The 12,675-nt window shown below is 39.1% G+C and overlaps 1 protein-coding gene across 1 annotated transcript in view; it reads left to right on the plus strand.

Annotated features, from left to right (window-relative positions):
• The window catches only part of HOMER1 (homer homolog 1 (Drosophila)), a 106,372-nt gene that overhangs the window by 23,762 nt on the left and 69,935 nt on the right, over positions 1-12,675 (plus strand). The window contains exon 2 of the mRNA XM_009884293.1: positions 12,181-12,366. Coding sequence (XP_009882595.1) covers positions 12,181-12,366 — 186 coding nt within the window. The remainder of the gene's footprint in view (positions 1-12,180; positions 12,367-12,675) is intronic.

Consider the following 12,675-nt stretch of genomic DNA (forward strand, 5'->3'; position numbering starts at 1 on the left):
TGCCTTCTTGCTTTGCTAGGCTGTGCACAGTGACACTTGTCAGTGTTGTTGAAGGATTTAATTACAGCCACTAAATTGATGTGGCCAAACTTTGGGACAGAGGGTGTTGATTTTTGGCCAGTCTCTTGTGCTTTCATGTCGGGACAAAGCAAGGAGTTTCAGTCTGTTGACTGTTTGAATGTGCTACTGTGTGTGTCACTTCTACCACTTCTACTGCTACCTTCTATCCCACCAAACAGTATCATTAACATCAAAGAGTCTCCATGTGCTTGCAGGGTGCTGTTTTTCCCCATCTGTGCCTCAGCAATAACACCTAAGTTGCCCCATCCGATGTGGCTTAATTCTCACCTTGTTTAGTCAGCATCAATTGGTCTAATTAGGTATTTGTAAGTGGCAGTAACAGCCCTTCTCACAAACTGAAAATTGCTTTGCAAAGGAAACTACTGAACTTTAGATCTCAAAGAGTCCGTGAACTAATTTGAGGGTGTCTGTGAAATGTGACAAGGAGAACATGCTGGATGGGAATAGGCTTGCATTTTGGAGATGGCAGTAGGTTGAAAATCCTGTCCTGTCTGGAGCCTTCCTCCTCATCCTCCTCCTCTGCTGCCCTGGAAGGGAAAGCACTGCAGGGCCTACTTGTAAAGCAGAGCATGGAGTCCTGGCTCACCAGCAGCATCTCTGGATCCCAAAGCAAATTTGTGCTCTCCCCATCTCTGCTTCTATATTTGAAGAGCTGTGCTTGTTCTGTTGGTGGAGGGGGTTTCTTTCTTTCTTTTATCTCCCTTTTTTTTTTTTTTTTGCCTTAAAACTGTAGGTCTTGTAACGGTTCTGAGATACTGTCCCTGAGGACCGTATCTGGAAGATGTCTATTTATTTATACTCAAGAAAGTTGGTGGTGCAGAGCACAAAACACTGTAACTTACTGGTTGTATGACTATCTTAAAGTGCGGTGCCAAGTAACAGTAGAAGTTCAAGGTGAACAGTTCAGCTGCTTTATGTTCTCATTTAAAATATGTGCATGGTTCTGTAAGAGTAATCTGAGTAACACACAACTGCACTGCATGGGAGATTTTAGATGCCGATCACAAAGGAAAGATTGCCTCTATACAGAGATTATCAAGGGACTAGGGGAAATAAAAAGAAAACCTGGTTATCCATAGCTTTTGGACCTTTCCAGACTTTTTTTCCTGACAGGTATTAATGACCTTATTTCTTCCTTTGCTACATTGTGCTGTATAGGCTTTGTTCCTCTCATTTCTGTTTGTATTGCAAGTGTGGCTAAGTTGCTTTTCCATGCTGTAGAACGGAGGGAAATGAGTATTTTCAGACCATTGCCTGCCCGTTTCTTATTACAGATGCATCTTAGCTTAATTTACTGTATGTGAGGGCTGTTGCAGGAATATTAACATGTAGACTGCTTTCAGAAATGTCTTGCTATCCTGTTTTTCCAGGATTCTTTGTTCACAGAACGGAACCTGACATTAGGTTGTTTTTCTGTTTGCTTTTGGATAACACTTTCAGTGACTAGATGTGGAAAATAGCTATACATCTTAAACCTAATTGTCTAGTTATATAGATAGAAGAAATCCTCTTTTGACTTCCTTGGCAAGAACTTTCGGACAGAGCAACATCCAGGAATAAAACATGACTTTGGATCAATTGTTGCTGTCATGATTACTTAGTATTTTCCCTATAGGTATATCCCTATCCTAAAATTCAACCTAAGATAGTTTAGCTGCTCTTAAGTCATTAAAAGTTGCTGAGTAGTTCTCTCTGATCTTGTAATTTAAAAACAAATTTAAGGTAAAAGTTAATTCAGAGATAATTTGTCCTCTTACTTGCACGATTTAGAGGAATAATCACTTGGGTACCTTGAAAAATTCTGAAAATGCCTATATCCCTGGAATAACTTAATAAACTGAAGTGAAAAGTGTGAAGATAAAGCTGAGTACTTGTCCTTGGTAATACGCTTTTTGTTATCTCATCTGACTCTCAAAGCTTTCACTTGATTCTTGGTATGAAAATGAGCTTTTGAAGGTTGGGTGGAAGGGCAAAATAGGAAAACCTTAGAGAGATGGACCTTCTTGCAGCTGTTGGAGGAACTTTCATATTCAGTGTCAAACTTTTGGTGTGGATGTTTTCTGTAACACTTCAGCTGGTTGCCTACCTGCAGGCTTCAGCAGCACGTGATAGCTGGGGGTGTTGGAGAACAGGCATTTCTTAAAAACCAACAGAATTATAGAAGTGAAAGCAAATCCAATGTTTATCTATTTTCCTTCTTTTTTTCTTTCTTTTTTTTAAATCAGGTTAACATTACACTGTCGTATCCTCCTGGTACCTTTTTTACTCTTTAGCGCAAGCAGCTCCATGTTCACTGACATGATACCGAAAATTTAAGAGGTTTGTTGTGGTTTTTTTCCTTGCTCTACAATATAAGCCTTAATTTTAAGTGGTATCTATTTTATTCAGAATATAGGAGTTTGCATCTTAACTGACAAATGTAATTCAGTGTGTTCTGTTTTGATCAGGACTTTGAAAAAAAGGAATGCCCTTACCATCTTGGGAACCCCAGAAAACAGCGGTGGTAGACTGCAGGTTGTGCGGTGCAGTTAGGAGGCAGAATTCTAACAGAGGTTCAGCGTGGCAAGGACAAGCAACTGTTGAGGTACTACCTAGATGGCAGGATGAAATGCCTGAGCTACAGGTGTAATTGTGACTCACGTCTAAGTAAGCTGCATGTTACTGCAGAATCCTGTGGGCTATGTCCTGCTCTTTCTCTGAAGGATGTGCCTGTGTTTTCACGTTTCAGTTTTTGCTTTCTTCAATTTTTGAGAAAGAAGAACATGATTTTTTTTTTTTGGTATTGATTTGGACATTGAACAGTATTTAATAAGACCTCTCTGATTTCACTGTATCATGGATGAATTTTGATCCGTTGCTTGTGTGAAGGAAAATGAGTGGACAGTGGACACTGTCATTCAGATTTTTATCATATTCTGAAAAATAGTAACGCAACTAGAGAATTCATTTAAGTCTTCTCTACTGGTATCTCAAATTTGCTGTGGAAATTAAGGAAAGAAAAAAATGTAAACATCTGGCATGCAGTGAAGTTAACACTGACCTACTAAAATAATTTGTGCCATCAATCTCATTCATTTTAAGTTGATATGTTAAAGCCTTCCCCACCTGATGTTAGGCATCTCAAGACTGGGTGAGACAAAAGACAATTTGTGGTTTCTGAGTGCTTTTGCATTTTCTGTGCCTTGTGATATGGTAGGGGCCAAGGAGGGCTGTGAGAGGGTTGTTCCTAATGCAAGGTAGTTGAAGGGAGAATCTGTCTGCTTGGTGTGCTCAAAGTATGCTAACTGATTTAGTGACCTACTATATTATTAACACACTTTGGCATATCTTTGGGGTGTATATATCTGTGTGTGTGTATGTAAAAATACTGATCGGAGCACGTAAAAACGAATGTGACATTAAGGCCATGAAGGCAAGTAGGACAAAGAAGAGTATCACAGACAAAAACTTAGGAGACAGCTGTTTAAGGGACTTTTTCCTGATGATTTATAGGGCTTTCCCTGTCAGATACCTGAACAGAAGTGCCGGTGAAATAGGTTGGAAAAGTGTATTTTCTAAGAGGGAGGGAGCCAGAGAAGAGTTGGTGATGTCAAGTGAATGACTTGCAATGAAGCAAGAAGGTAGGTCTGGGGGATGGATCAGAGCCAGGTCACTTGGGTCCTGGTCTAAGACTCACTCCATTCTCCTGTGCCTGGGTCTGCCAGCACAGGCGGTGTCCTCTCCTGCCACCACCGCTGTCACGACAATGAACTCATTGCGCCTGGCTTTTCTTGTCCTCTGTGGAGAGTGGGAGCCGGGGCACTGGTTTGTCCTGTGCTTTGCAACTCTGCTGGCTTCCACGCTGTTGATGTTACAAAATTTTAAGACTGTAATCTCTGTGCTGTGCTACAGTTAATTTTAAATCTGTGCTGGGGAAGAAGCTCTTTACTATGCTAAAGTTTACCAGCGACTACTGTCCTTCACTGGTCTCTTATGAATGGGAAGCTCAGACACAAGAGGAATGAGTTTAAATGAACTTTTTCTTTGTTATTCATAATTAAGTTTTTGGGGTTTGGAGTGTTTTGTTTTGTTTAACAGCAAGAGCCTTATTTCCCCAGGTATGGTAGTCCTAGCTCTTGTGATTTTATATGATGACTATAAATTGTGAGTGCTGTCTGCAGTTGTCTTACAGTGCCTGCTTGTAGGATACCCCTCTGCCTTTCTTCTCTCCCTTCCCCCTCTGGAAAGTCTCATGTATGGGCTTCCTGAGCATTTAGTTGAGATTGGCAAATATAGAGTGGTTCATTTTTTTCCCCTGAATGGACTATTTTACAGGATTACATGCTCATAAAGATGCCATCCACATCAGTGGATGTGCCAAAACATTATGAGAAGGAGTCAGTTTCAGAAACGTTTCCTGCCCCATATTTTGAAGTTTCCTGCTTTCCCGACTTGCCTCCTGTGTCATACAGAAACTGTTAATCATTGATACAAATTATCATAAGTAGACAGTTTGTCTACTAATGAAAGTCCATAATCACTGACTTCATTAGTTCTGTCTGCTCATAGGTGTCAAATTTAGCCTAGCTTGTATAAAACGATACTCTTTGCACCTAGCTGTATACATATGTATTTTGCATATACTTCTTAGTCCATAGTAAAATGTGGTGATTTTTTAAAAATTTTTTTCATTTTTTTTCAAAGCCTACAGTTTTAAGTTATGCAAATAGAGTGCAACTGTTCCCCCTCCTGCCTGAATTGCTCTCAAATTTCAACTAATCTTTATAGGGACATTGACATTTCAAAGATAATGGATTTCTGAGAATTTTAGCACAATAAAGAGCCATGTCTGAAACAGTGCTTGTTGAGAGAGCAAGAGCTCAAGTTCTAATAGACACAGAGGAATCTCTTGGGTCAGATGTTCTGCCCCAAAATGCAGGAAGGTTTCAGATGGAAGTTTCCTTTTGTTAGACACTGGAGGACCAACTGTGAGTTAGAATTTTGTTTTAAACCAATTTTTATTAATACTGTTTGTAAAAATACTTCAAAAAAACCTCTCCCAAAACTCAGTAAGGAAGAGGAAAAGGGGGTTGTCCATCATCACCAACAGCTCCTTATTCAGTGAACAGAGTGTGGAACTGTGTGATACGCTGTCTCTTTAGGATGATACAAAAAGATGCAGGTGTAAAATTGGATGAATACAAAGTTCTCTGACACATTCCACTGGTCTGGGCATTGTGGTATTTCTGTTACATCTGATTGTCTGCCTTCACTATAAGTAATACCAGTGCTCTGGAGTCCTTTCTTGTAAGCTGTTTTCCAGGGACTTTTTTATGAACCCATCACAGAATCATTTCCAGTTGTAAAAAGCATTTTCCAACTTGGGCAGTGTCTTAGAGCATGTTGTGATTTCCTATTTGCTGGACTAAAGCTACTAAGTCAATTTGAATTCTAAAACGAGCTGTGACTCAGTCCGTTTAACATTAGTGGCACCATTGTGCAGTGCAGTTTAAGAGGGGACTGCAGGGGACTTTGCTTATTTATATACCCTTTAATGTTAGAAGCTGTTTCATCAATTCAGTATGGGGTTTGCCATTATCTTCTGAAGTTGTTTGACATCTAAGGAAATTTAAAAAACTAATGTTTGAATAATTCTTCAGTATTTTCAAAGTCTGATCTGTAATTTCATAGGGTTGGAATTAATTCATACTATGTTCAGTATTTCTACCATCTTTGAAACTTCTTTGTTCATGTTTAAGACTAGAGCTAATGAGCAAAGAACATGGGTGAAGAAGCATAGATGCTGTAGTGTGGGCAAAGGTAGAGGGGCAGGGGCAGACTTTACAGGCTGGGGTTTGAACCTTGACTTCCTAAAAATAGGCAATAGGGGCCATCAAAATGTGTATTGTAGATTTATAAAAATAAATGTTAAAAACATAGGCTACAGCTTACCCTTGGAAAAGCAAAGTGTTGGAGCTGGCCAATCTGATTAACCCAGCAGGCCACGCTGTCCTGTGGCATGTCAGCACAGCCTTGTCTCTTCATCACCCATGATAAAACACTAACTTAATAGAAATGTAAATATGAGCAGATCGGTAAATTATTATCTTCTGACTTCCTGTATCCTACGTCCTTTAAGTTCTGTGTGATACCAGATTTCAAGCTGAAACAGTTTAGTTGGTCAAAACTTCAGATCCTTGATGATCTAATGTACAGTATGTAATCATGTTTCTGTAAAGGTAAATTTATTTTTTACTTAACCTTGCAGGTTTCATTAAAGGTTCTGGATCATTTTTCTACCTTCAAATCCTGAAAAATTGCTGGTATTATTTGTGGTGGTATGCTAACTCAGAAGCGGTTAAAGATCTAATACTAAAAGCTGATTGTTAAATGGGAACAAAACAGTTTAGAAAATGGCTTGAAGGCACTGCTCTGTGCAGTATTATGTATTTATAAACATATTCTGTGAACTAAGCCATTGAACTTTATAGGTAAATAGGCACATACATGTATTAGCTTCTAAGTGAATATACAAAACTCATCAAGCTTTTAGGAACAATTTCCTGAGCTTTTACTGACCTTGAATAAACCTGACACAACCCCAAACATAACAGCAAAAGCAGGTCTAAGAATGTAAGTGTAAAATTAGATAAACCACTGGTAGTATAGGATGGATTTCAATATGGTTGCTCAATTGTAACTTCCAGTTTTCTTACTATCTCAAAGCTTGTTTTGAGACATCAAAGTTGTTATTGTATGTATGCAATATAGAAAGCAAAATTGTAAGATGCATTCGTTTCACAAGTCTGCTGAGTATGTTTTGCTCAAGTACTTTATAATTTTAACTTTTATTTCAGGATGGCATTTGTCAGTCACTTTCTGTCTGGAAAAAGATTTTATTACAAGAAGAAGCCAATGTTATGCAATACTGTCCCACAAGCTACTGTATACAGTATTCATCAGACTTAAGAGCATGTTTATGAATAAGGAAAGTTCTGTGTGTTTCTGTTGCTTTGAATGGTGTTTGCAGAGCTTGTTGGCTCAGACTCCTGAGAAATGATTGGCTGTGTTTGGATGCCATAGTTGACAAATTAGTTTTGACTATACATGCACGTTTAATCGTTCTCCTCATTTCTTCTCAGGGATCTCTCCTCAAGCTGCTTAGAGTAACAAAATCTTGCTACAGCTTTAAAAACAAGCTGGGGAGAGTATTTTTGAAGACTGTAGCAGGGAACTGGGAGAAAGCCGTAGTCTTGGTATGCTGTTATTTTGAAGAAGCAAAAAAGTCTTTGTCCTACCTGAGGATAATTGGCAAATGCCTGAGAGATCATGCAGGGGATTCATGTTGTGTGATAAGGGGAGAAATTACCTTGGATGACAGATACTACAGAGACTCAGAACTCACCGTCTGCAAAATTACCACCAGCAAAAGCATGTGTGTGATACCAGCTGAGAGAGTTCACAGTCCATGGGGCTGCTGGAGCGTGCGATGAGCGTACAGGTCGATGTGTGGTGGCATCTGCTGTGCCCATGGCTGTAACGGGCTGAGGGCTGCACACCTTTTGTCCAGTCTCTACTGAGGCAGAGGGAACTTCAAGTGTGGTTGGACCCCAGTTCTGAGCACAGGGATGTTGTCCTGTTTTTGAATGCACAGGGCATCTTCCTCTGAAACTCTGAGACTGAAGTCTGGAGGGTGGGATCTTGCTCTGTTTGGGACTTGCAAATGAGATGAAAAGGACTACCAAGGCACATTTTGTTGGACTTGTCTTCAAAACAGTCTTGTATGTGGACTCCATGTGCATCAAAACCAGTTAGTCTGGATAATGCACTTTGGAGTTTTTTAAGATTCACATCAAGGAAATAGAAATTGCAGAAATGATTGACATAAATGTTCGTTCTTATGGATGTTTCATTACTCCATAGATAAGTTGGAGCTATCAAAGCTGAGCTGAGTAGGAGGACCCCATCACACTGGACCTGTTTATTCATCCCTTTTTGTTCTACAGGTTGGGGAAAACCAGTCCCCTTAGAGATTTAAAACCTCTACTGTATTTGAATGCTTTGAGGATCCAAGAGGCTGTTATGTAAAGCTTTATGTCTGTTTTTTGTGTTTGTGGCAGGGAGGGAATGTCAGGCACAGCAAAACCATTTTGGTTCAGGAAATTAAATTCAATTTAGTATATTGCCAATAAAGATAAGGACAAACAATTAAATAAACACAGAAAACACACCGCATCTTCCCTGTGGACACCTCTTAAACTCCTTCCTGGTCTCCCATCCCCTCACCACGGGTGGCACTCAGAAGATGATGGTCAGTGCCTGTGGTGTGGCTTCTTTTTTTTTTTTTTTTTTTTAATGCTCAAGTCCTCCAAAGGCCAGAGTCCCCTCACTGTTATACCTGCCCCCATGTCTGCTATCTGCTCCTGCTTGGGCAACTCTTTGCTCCAGCCCCTGCTCGGGTGTCATCTCCTGTGTCTCTTTTTTTCTCCAGCCCCAATCCTGGTCTGTTCTTCTGTCTGCTCAGGGTAGTCCCTGACCTCGTCCCACACAGTGCGCTCACTACCAAGACCCTGTCAATTTAGCCCAGTATGCAGGAGGAAGGGAGAGGGGTGTGTAATTTTAAAAATATTTTTAGCATCATTAATGCACCATAAGGTGCAGCAAGTAGGACATCAACTAATGTTGTAGAAGTTCATAGCTGCTTTTCAGTGGCGTTATTGTTTTTACAGTACCTAAGACAACAGAATCCCAGCCTTGAGAAGTTATGGATATTATGGCAATGAAAATAACTTGACTCACGGTAAACAAACAACACGCGGGGAAAGAAATAAGAGGAAGGAGGTCTTCAGCACTAGTGTTGGTGTGATTTGGAAGTACCAGACACGTCAAAGAACAGATACTTTTTTTTTTTTTAAAAAAAAGCAAATATTAATTATGGATTAGCAAGGAAAGTTCTTTCTAACCTTCTGTACTAACTTAAGTTTCTTTTGTGAAAGCTTTAATTAGTCTAGCATATGGAAAAATGAAATCTTAGGTTCTTATATTCAGTAGTCTGCATTGTTGAAAACACTCCTAAGCCTAGCCTAGGACTGATGATGTATCAATGAATGGTTATCTGTATCAATGAAAAAAACTGGTGTGACTCTACCTGCTTAAGTGGTACTTCTCATGCTTCTTAGTCCTCACATTTCCACTCAAGTCCAAGAGGACTTAACACTTAATTTCCTTGTAGTCTGTGTTTGACCATTGTAATGTTGCAGCCTAAGTAAATTACGAGCAGCAGCATATTAGCCTTAATGTTTCTGCCATGCCTGAGTGGACATTTCTAATAGTCAAACTGTGTTACTATGGCATTCTGTTAGTTTCTTTTCTTTTTGTTCAGCATCAGGATATTTCTGGAAAAATGAATGACTCCTCTTTGTAATTAGTGTCTTAGTAATTAGTGTCTTAGTTCCTATTAATGTCTTTAACTGGTACTAAATACTTTCTGATAATGAAAGAACAACAAGAGAAAGCTGAACGAGGAAGAGAAGACAGAGAAGAGTAAGGAACTAATAGGAGCTTTTTTATGGGATTGTTTTTTCATATCTAAAGCTGTTCTTTTCTTCCAATCTCAACTCTGTATAGGCAAAAGTAAATTTTTAATTTTTTATATATCTAAATATATATTCTATATGAAAGTAAATTTTTTAATATATATTAATTATCTGAACACTTAGCAATGAAAAAAGGAAACTATTATCCTATTTAACTACTACCAATACTCCTGTAACAAGTACTACTTCAGCTGAATTAATTGAATCTTCCAGATTGGGAGGGTATCATGTCCTGTGTGGATAATGGAAGAACAAAAAGTTTGAGGAAAGATTGACTACCTGAAGTTACAAATCTTGTATGGGTTTTACATATTCCTTTTGTTCGTTTCTGTATGTAATAGCAAATCTAAAATTTAAGTAGCTCTATCATATGTTGCTACAGAAAAGTACAGATGACCTAATTGTACAGCAGGTTTGAACGACTTCAGTGGCACATCACTGACTGATTCTATAACACATTTAGTCCTGTAGACATAAGGTGGCAAAACCATGATTTATCCAGCTAGTTCAATGAAGGAAGCTATGCTACATAGAGTGTAGACAGCTTGTCTTTCAGCAAAGCCATAGTTTCAGTTAAAACTTGGAAAGAAGAGACTGTAACTCTAGTTTATCAGAAGCGCCTAAATAAGCATACTTAAGCTTCGTTTATGCTGTTCCATACCTAGCTGTAGTGTCTATGCCAGACCCGCACATGTGCACTGCAAAGTGCTCTGGTTTGTCTTTGAGCAATGCTGCTGAGCAGTCAGCAGGAGTACGCGGGCCACCTCGTCACACAAATGCAGGATATTTAGCTGGGGATATGGAAGACTTTTGTGCTGACAGTGCAGGAGAGCAGCAGCTCCGGGCTGACCAACTGAACTTTTACTGACGCTCCCACTTGCTTTAGTCCTGTGGTTTTCGCTTGCCTTTTACATACTGAAATCCTAACCTGTGGTATGTTGAAAGTCCCAGCTGTGTGAGATATTGTGCTGTGACATAATTGGATATCAGTGCTGGTCAAATGTGTATTCATTAACCACATGTCTACAATTTGGATTCAGGTCTTCTTTTGTCTTTTTAGTTAATGTGGTCAGAGTATTTGTTTTCTGCTTTCAATGTCATCCAAATAACTATCAGGCTTCTAAGATTTTTAATTTGATCGGCTCTTTAACTTTCCACAGTTAAAGGACTGATCGCATTGCGGAAATACACATCCCATTACATCTGGATAGCTTAATTGGGAGGTAAATGCAAAATGTATCTCATACTGAAGACAAGAACTAAAGTTTAATTATGACTGAAGAAGTAATTGCAGATACTCTAAAGAGCAGTAAGAATTCTGGTAAAGGTTCTGTTTAAAAATAGGGCTACAAAAGTCACCTTTGCATAACCTTTGTTTGTGTGCACAGGATTGGGGTTGGGAAAACTGCTCCCCAACCTCCTATAGCTTGGTGGTTTAGAAGAAGATGAGTTGGTGCTGAGGGTACAGTGACATTTGTATGGAGGGCTACCACGTGCATTGATCCCCCTGGCCTGCCTTCCTTCTCCTTTAGCTTTCACTGAAACTGTCCGTTCCACTGTCTCTGGTCTCTTCTGTGTCCTTTCTGTCACTTCTTCCGACACCCAACATAGGAGAACACCACATTTTCTGGCAGGATGAGCTTGAAGGAGCCTCCACTTCCAGCTGAGTAATACAGCTCTCCTGTTGAAAGCAGCTGGTCTGAGCTGGTCTTGCTGCCAAGCGGTAGAGATATTTCTGAGAGTTTGCATTTGTAATGAGGCTAGATTGAAACCCTTTGGCTATGAGTACCCCAAATTCTATTTTTTTTTTCCTTTTACCTCGATTTTGGGCAGAAAAATGTATGAAAAACTTACCTTTTCAAGGGAAAGGAGTGCAGGCACAAAGGCTATGTTTTCTTACATCCTGGAAATAGGAGAAAACAAGAGAGTCCAAAAATCTAAAAAGTTAAATCCAACTTAAAGTTCTGGTACTTAATATCTGTGGGATTTGATGGCAACATTCTGTGTAGAATACAGCAATCTATTTGTCACTGAATTTAAACTGGCAACCATATTAGTGATACTAAAATATTTTTAGATTTCTGTGCAATACTGTATGTCCTAGTAATGACCATGGGGAAAATAAGTTCTAAGTTGATTAGAATAATCAGAGTGTTAAAAGATTTTTGAGAAGGTAGGGGTTTGAAGTCATACACATTCTGCAGTGTAATGAGATGAATTTACACATGTATTGATGCCAGTTAGGTTAAAGGGGTAGATGGAGGGTGAGGACTTGGAAGGTGATGGGACAGGGCTGAATTTATATTTAGAGACATCTGTCTTTATCTGACTCTATGGCTGGGTGCTGGTTTTTGCTTTAGAAGGTATGCATTTTGTTTGCATATGTATATTAATGCACTTATCTGCTCTATGCAACACATACAGAAGTTCTTAGGAAAAATTTATCATGCAAAATGAAATGTGCACATCCCAGTGGGCGCAACTGGCAGATAACTTGTGTGCATCGATATTATGTACAAATTAGATTCATGATTTTTATTCTCTGTCCTTCAGGGAACAACCCATCTTCAGCACCCGAGCTCATGTCTTCCAGATTGACCCAAACACTAAGAAGAACTGGGTTCCCACCAGCAAGCATGCTGTTACTGTGTCCTACTTCTATGACAGCACAAGAAATGTCTACAGGATAATCAGTTTGGATGGCTCAAAGGTAAGTTTTGTTTCAGAAAACTTGCCTGTTTCATCAATTTTTGTGCTTGTTTTCTAGTCTGATGTCCTTCATTTGTCTTCTCAGATGCTTTTGTTGTTATCTGAGTAACAGATTACTGACATGTTAAAATTATAACATTGCTTCATTAAATCTTTTAAGTGTTTATTTTAAAATGCTATTTTCCATGCATTCATGTTTACTTTGATAAATCTGTTGATGAATTTAAGTGATGACCTGTTACTTAGTATTATGAGCAGGCTAAAAAGGTATTCCCTGTAAGATGCATTAAAAAGTACAGAGAGGGTTGCA

Source organism: Charadrius vociferus, unplaced genomic scaffold (assembly GCF_000708025.1).
Source record: "Charadrius vociferus isolate BGI_N301 unplaced genomic scaffold, ASM70802v2 scaffold183, whole genome shotgun sequence".
Taxonomy (NCBI): Eukaryota; Metazoa; Chordata; class Aves; order Charadriiformes; family Charadriidae; genus Charadrius; species Charadrius vociferus.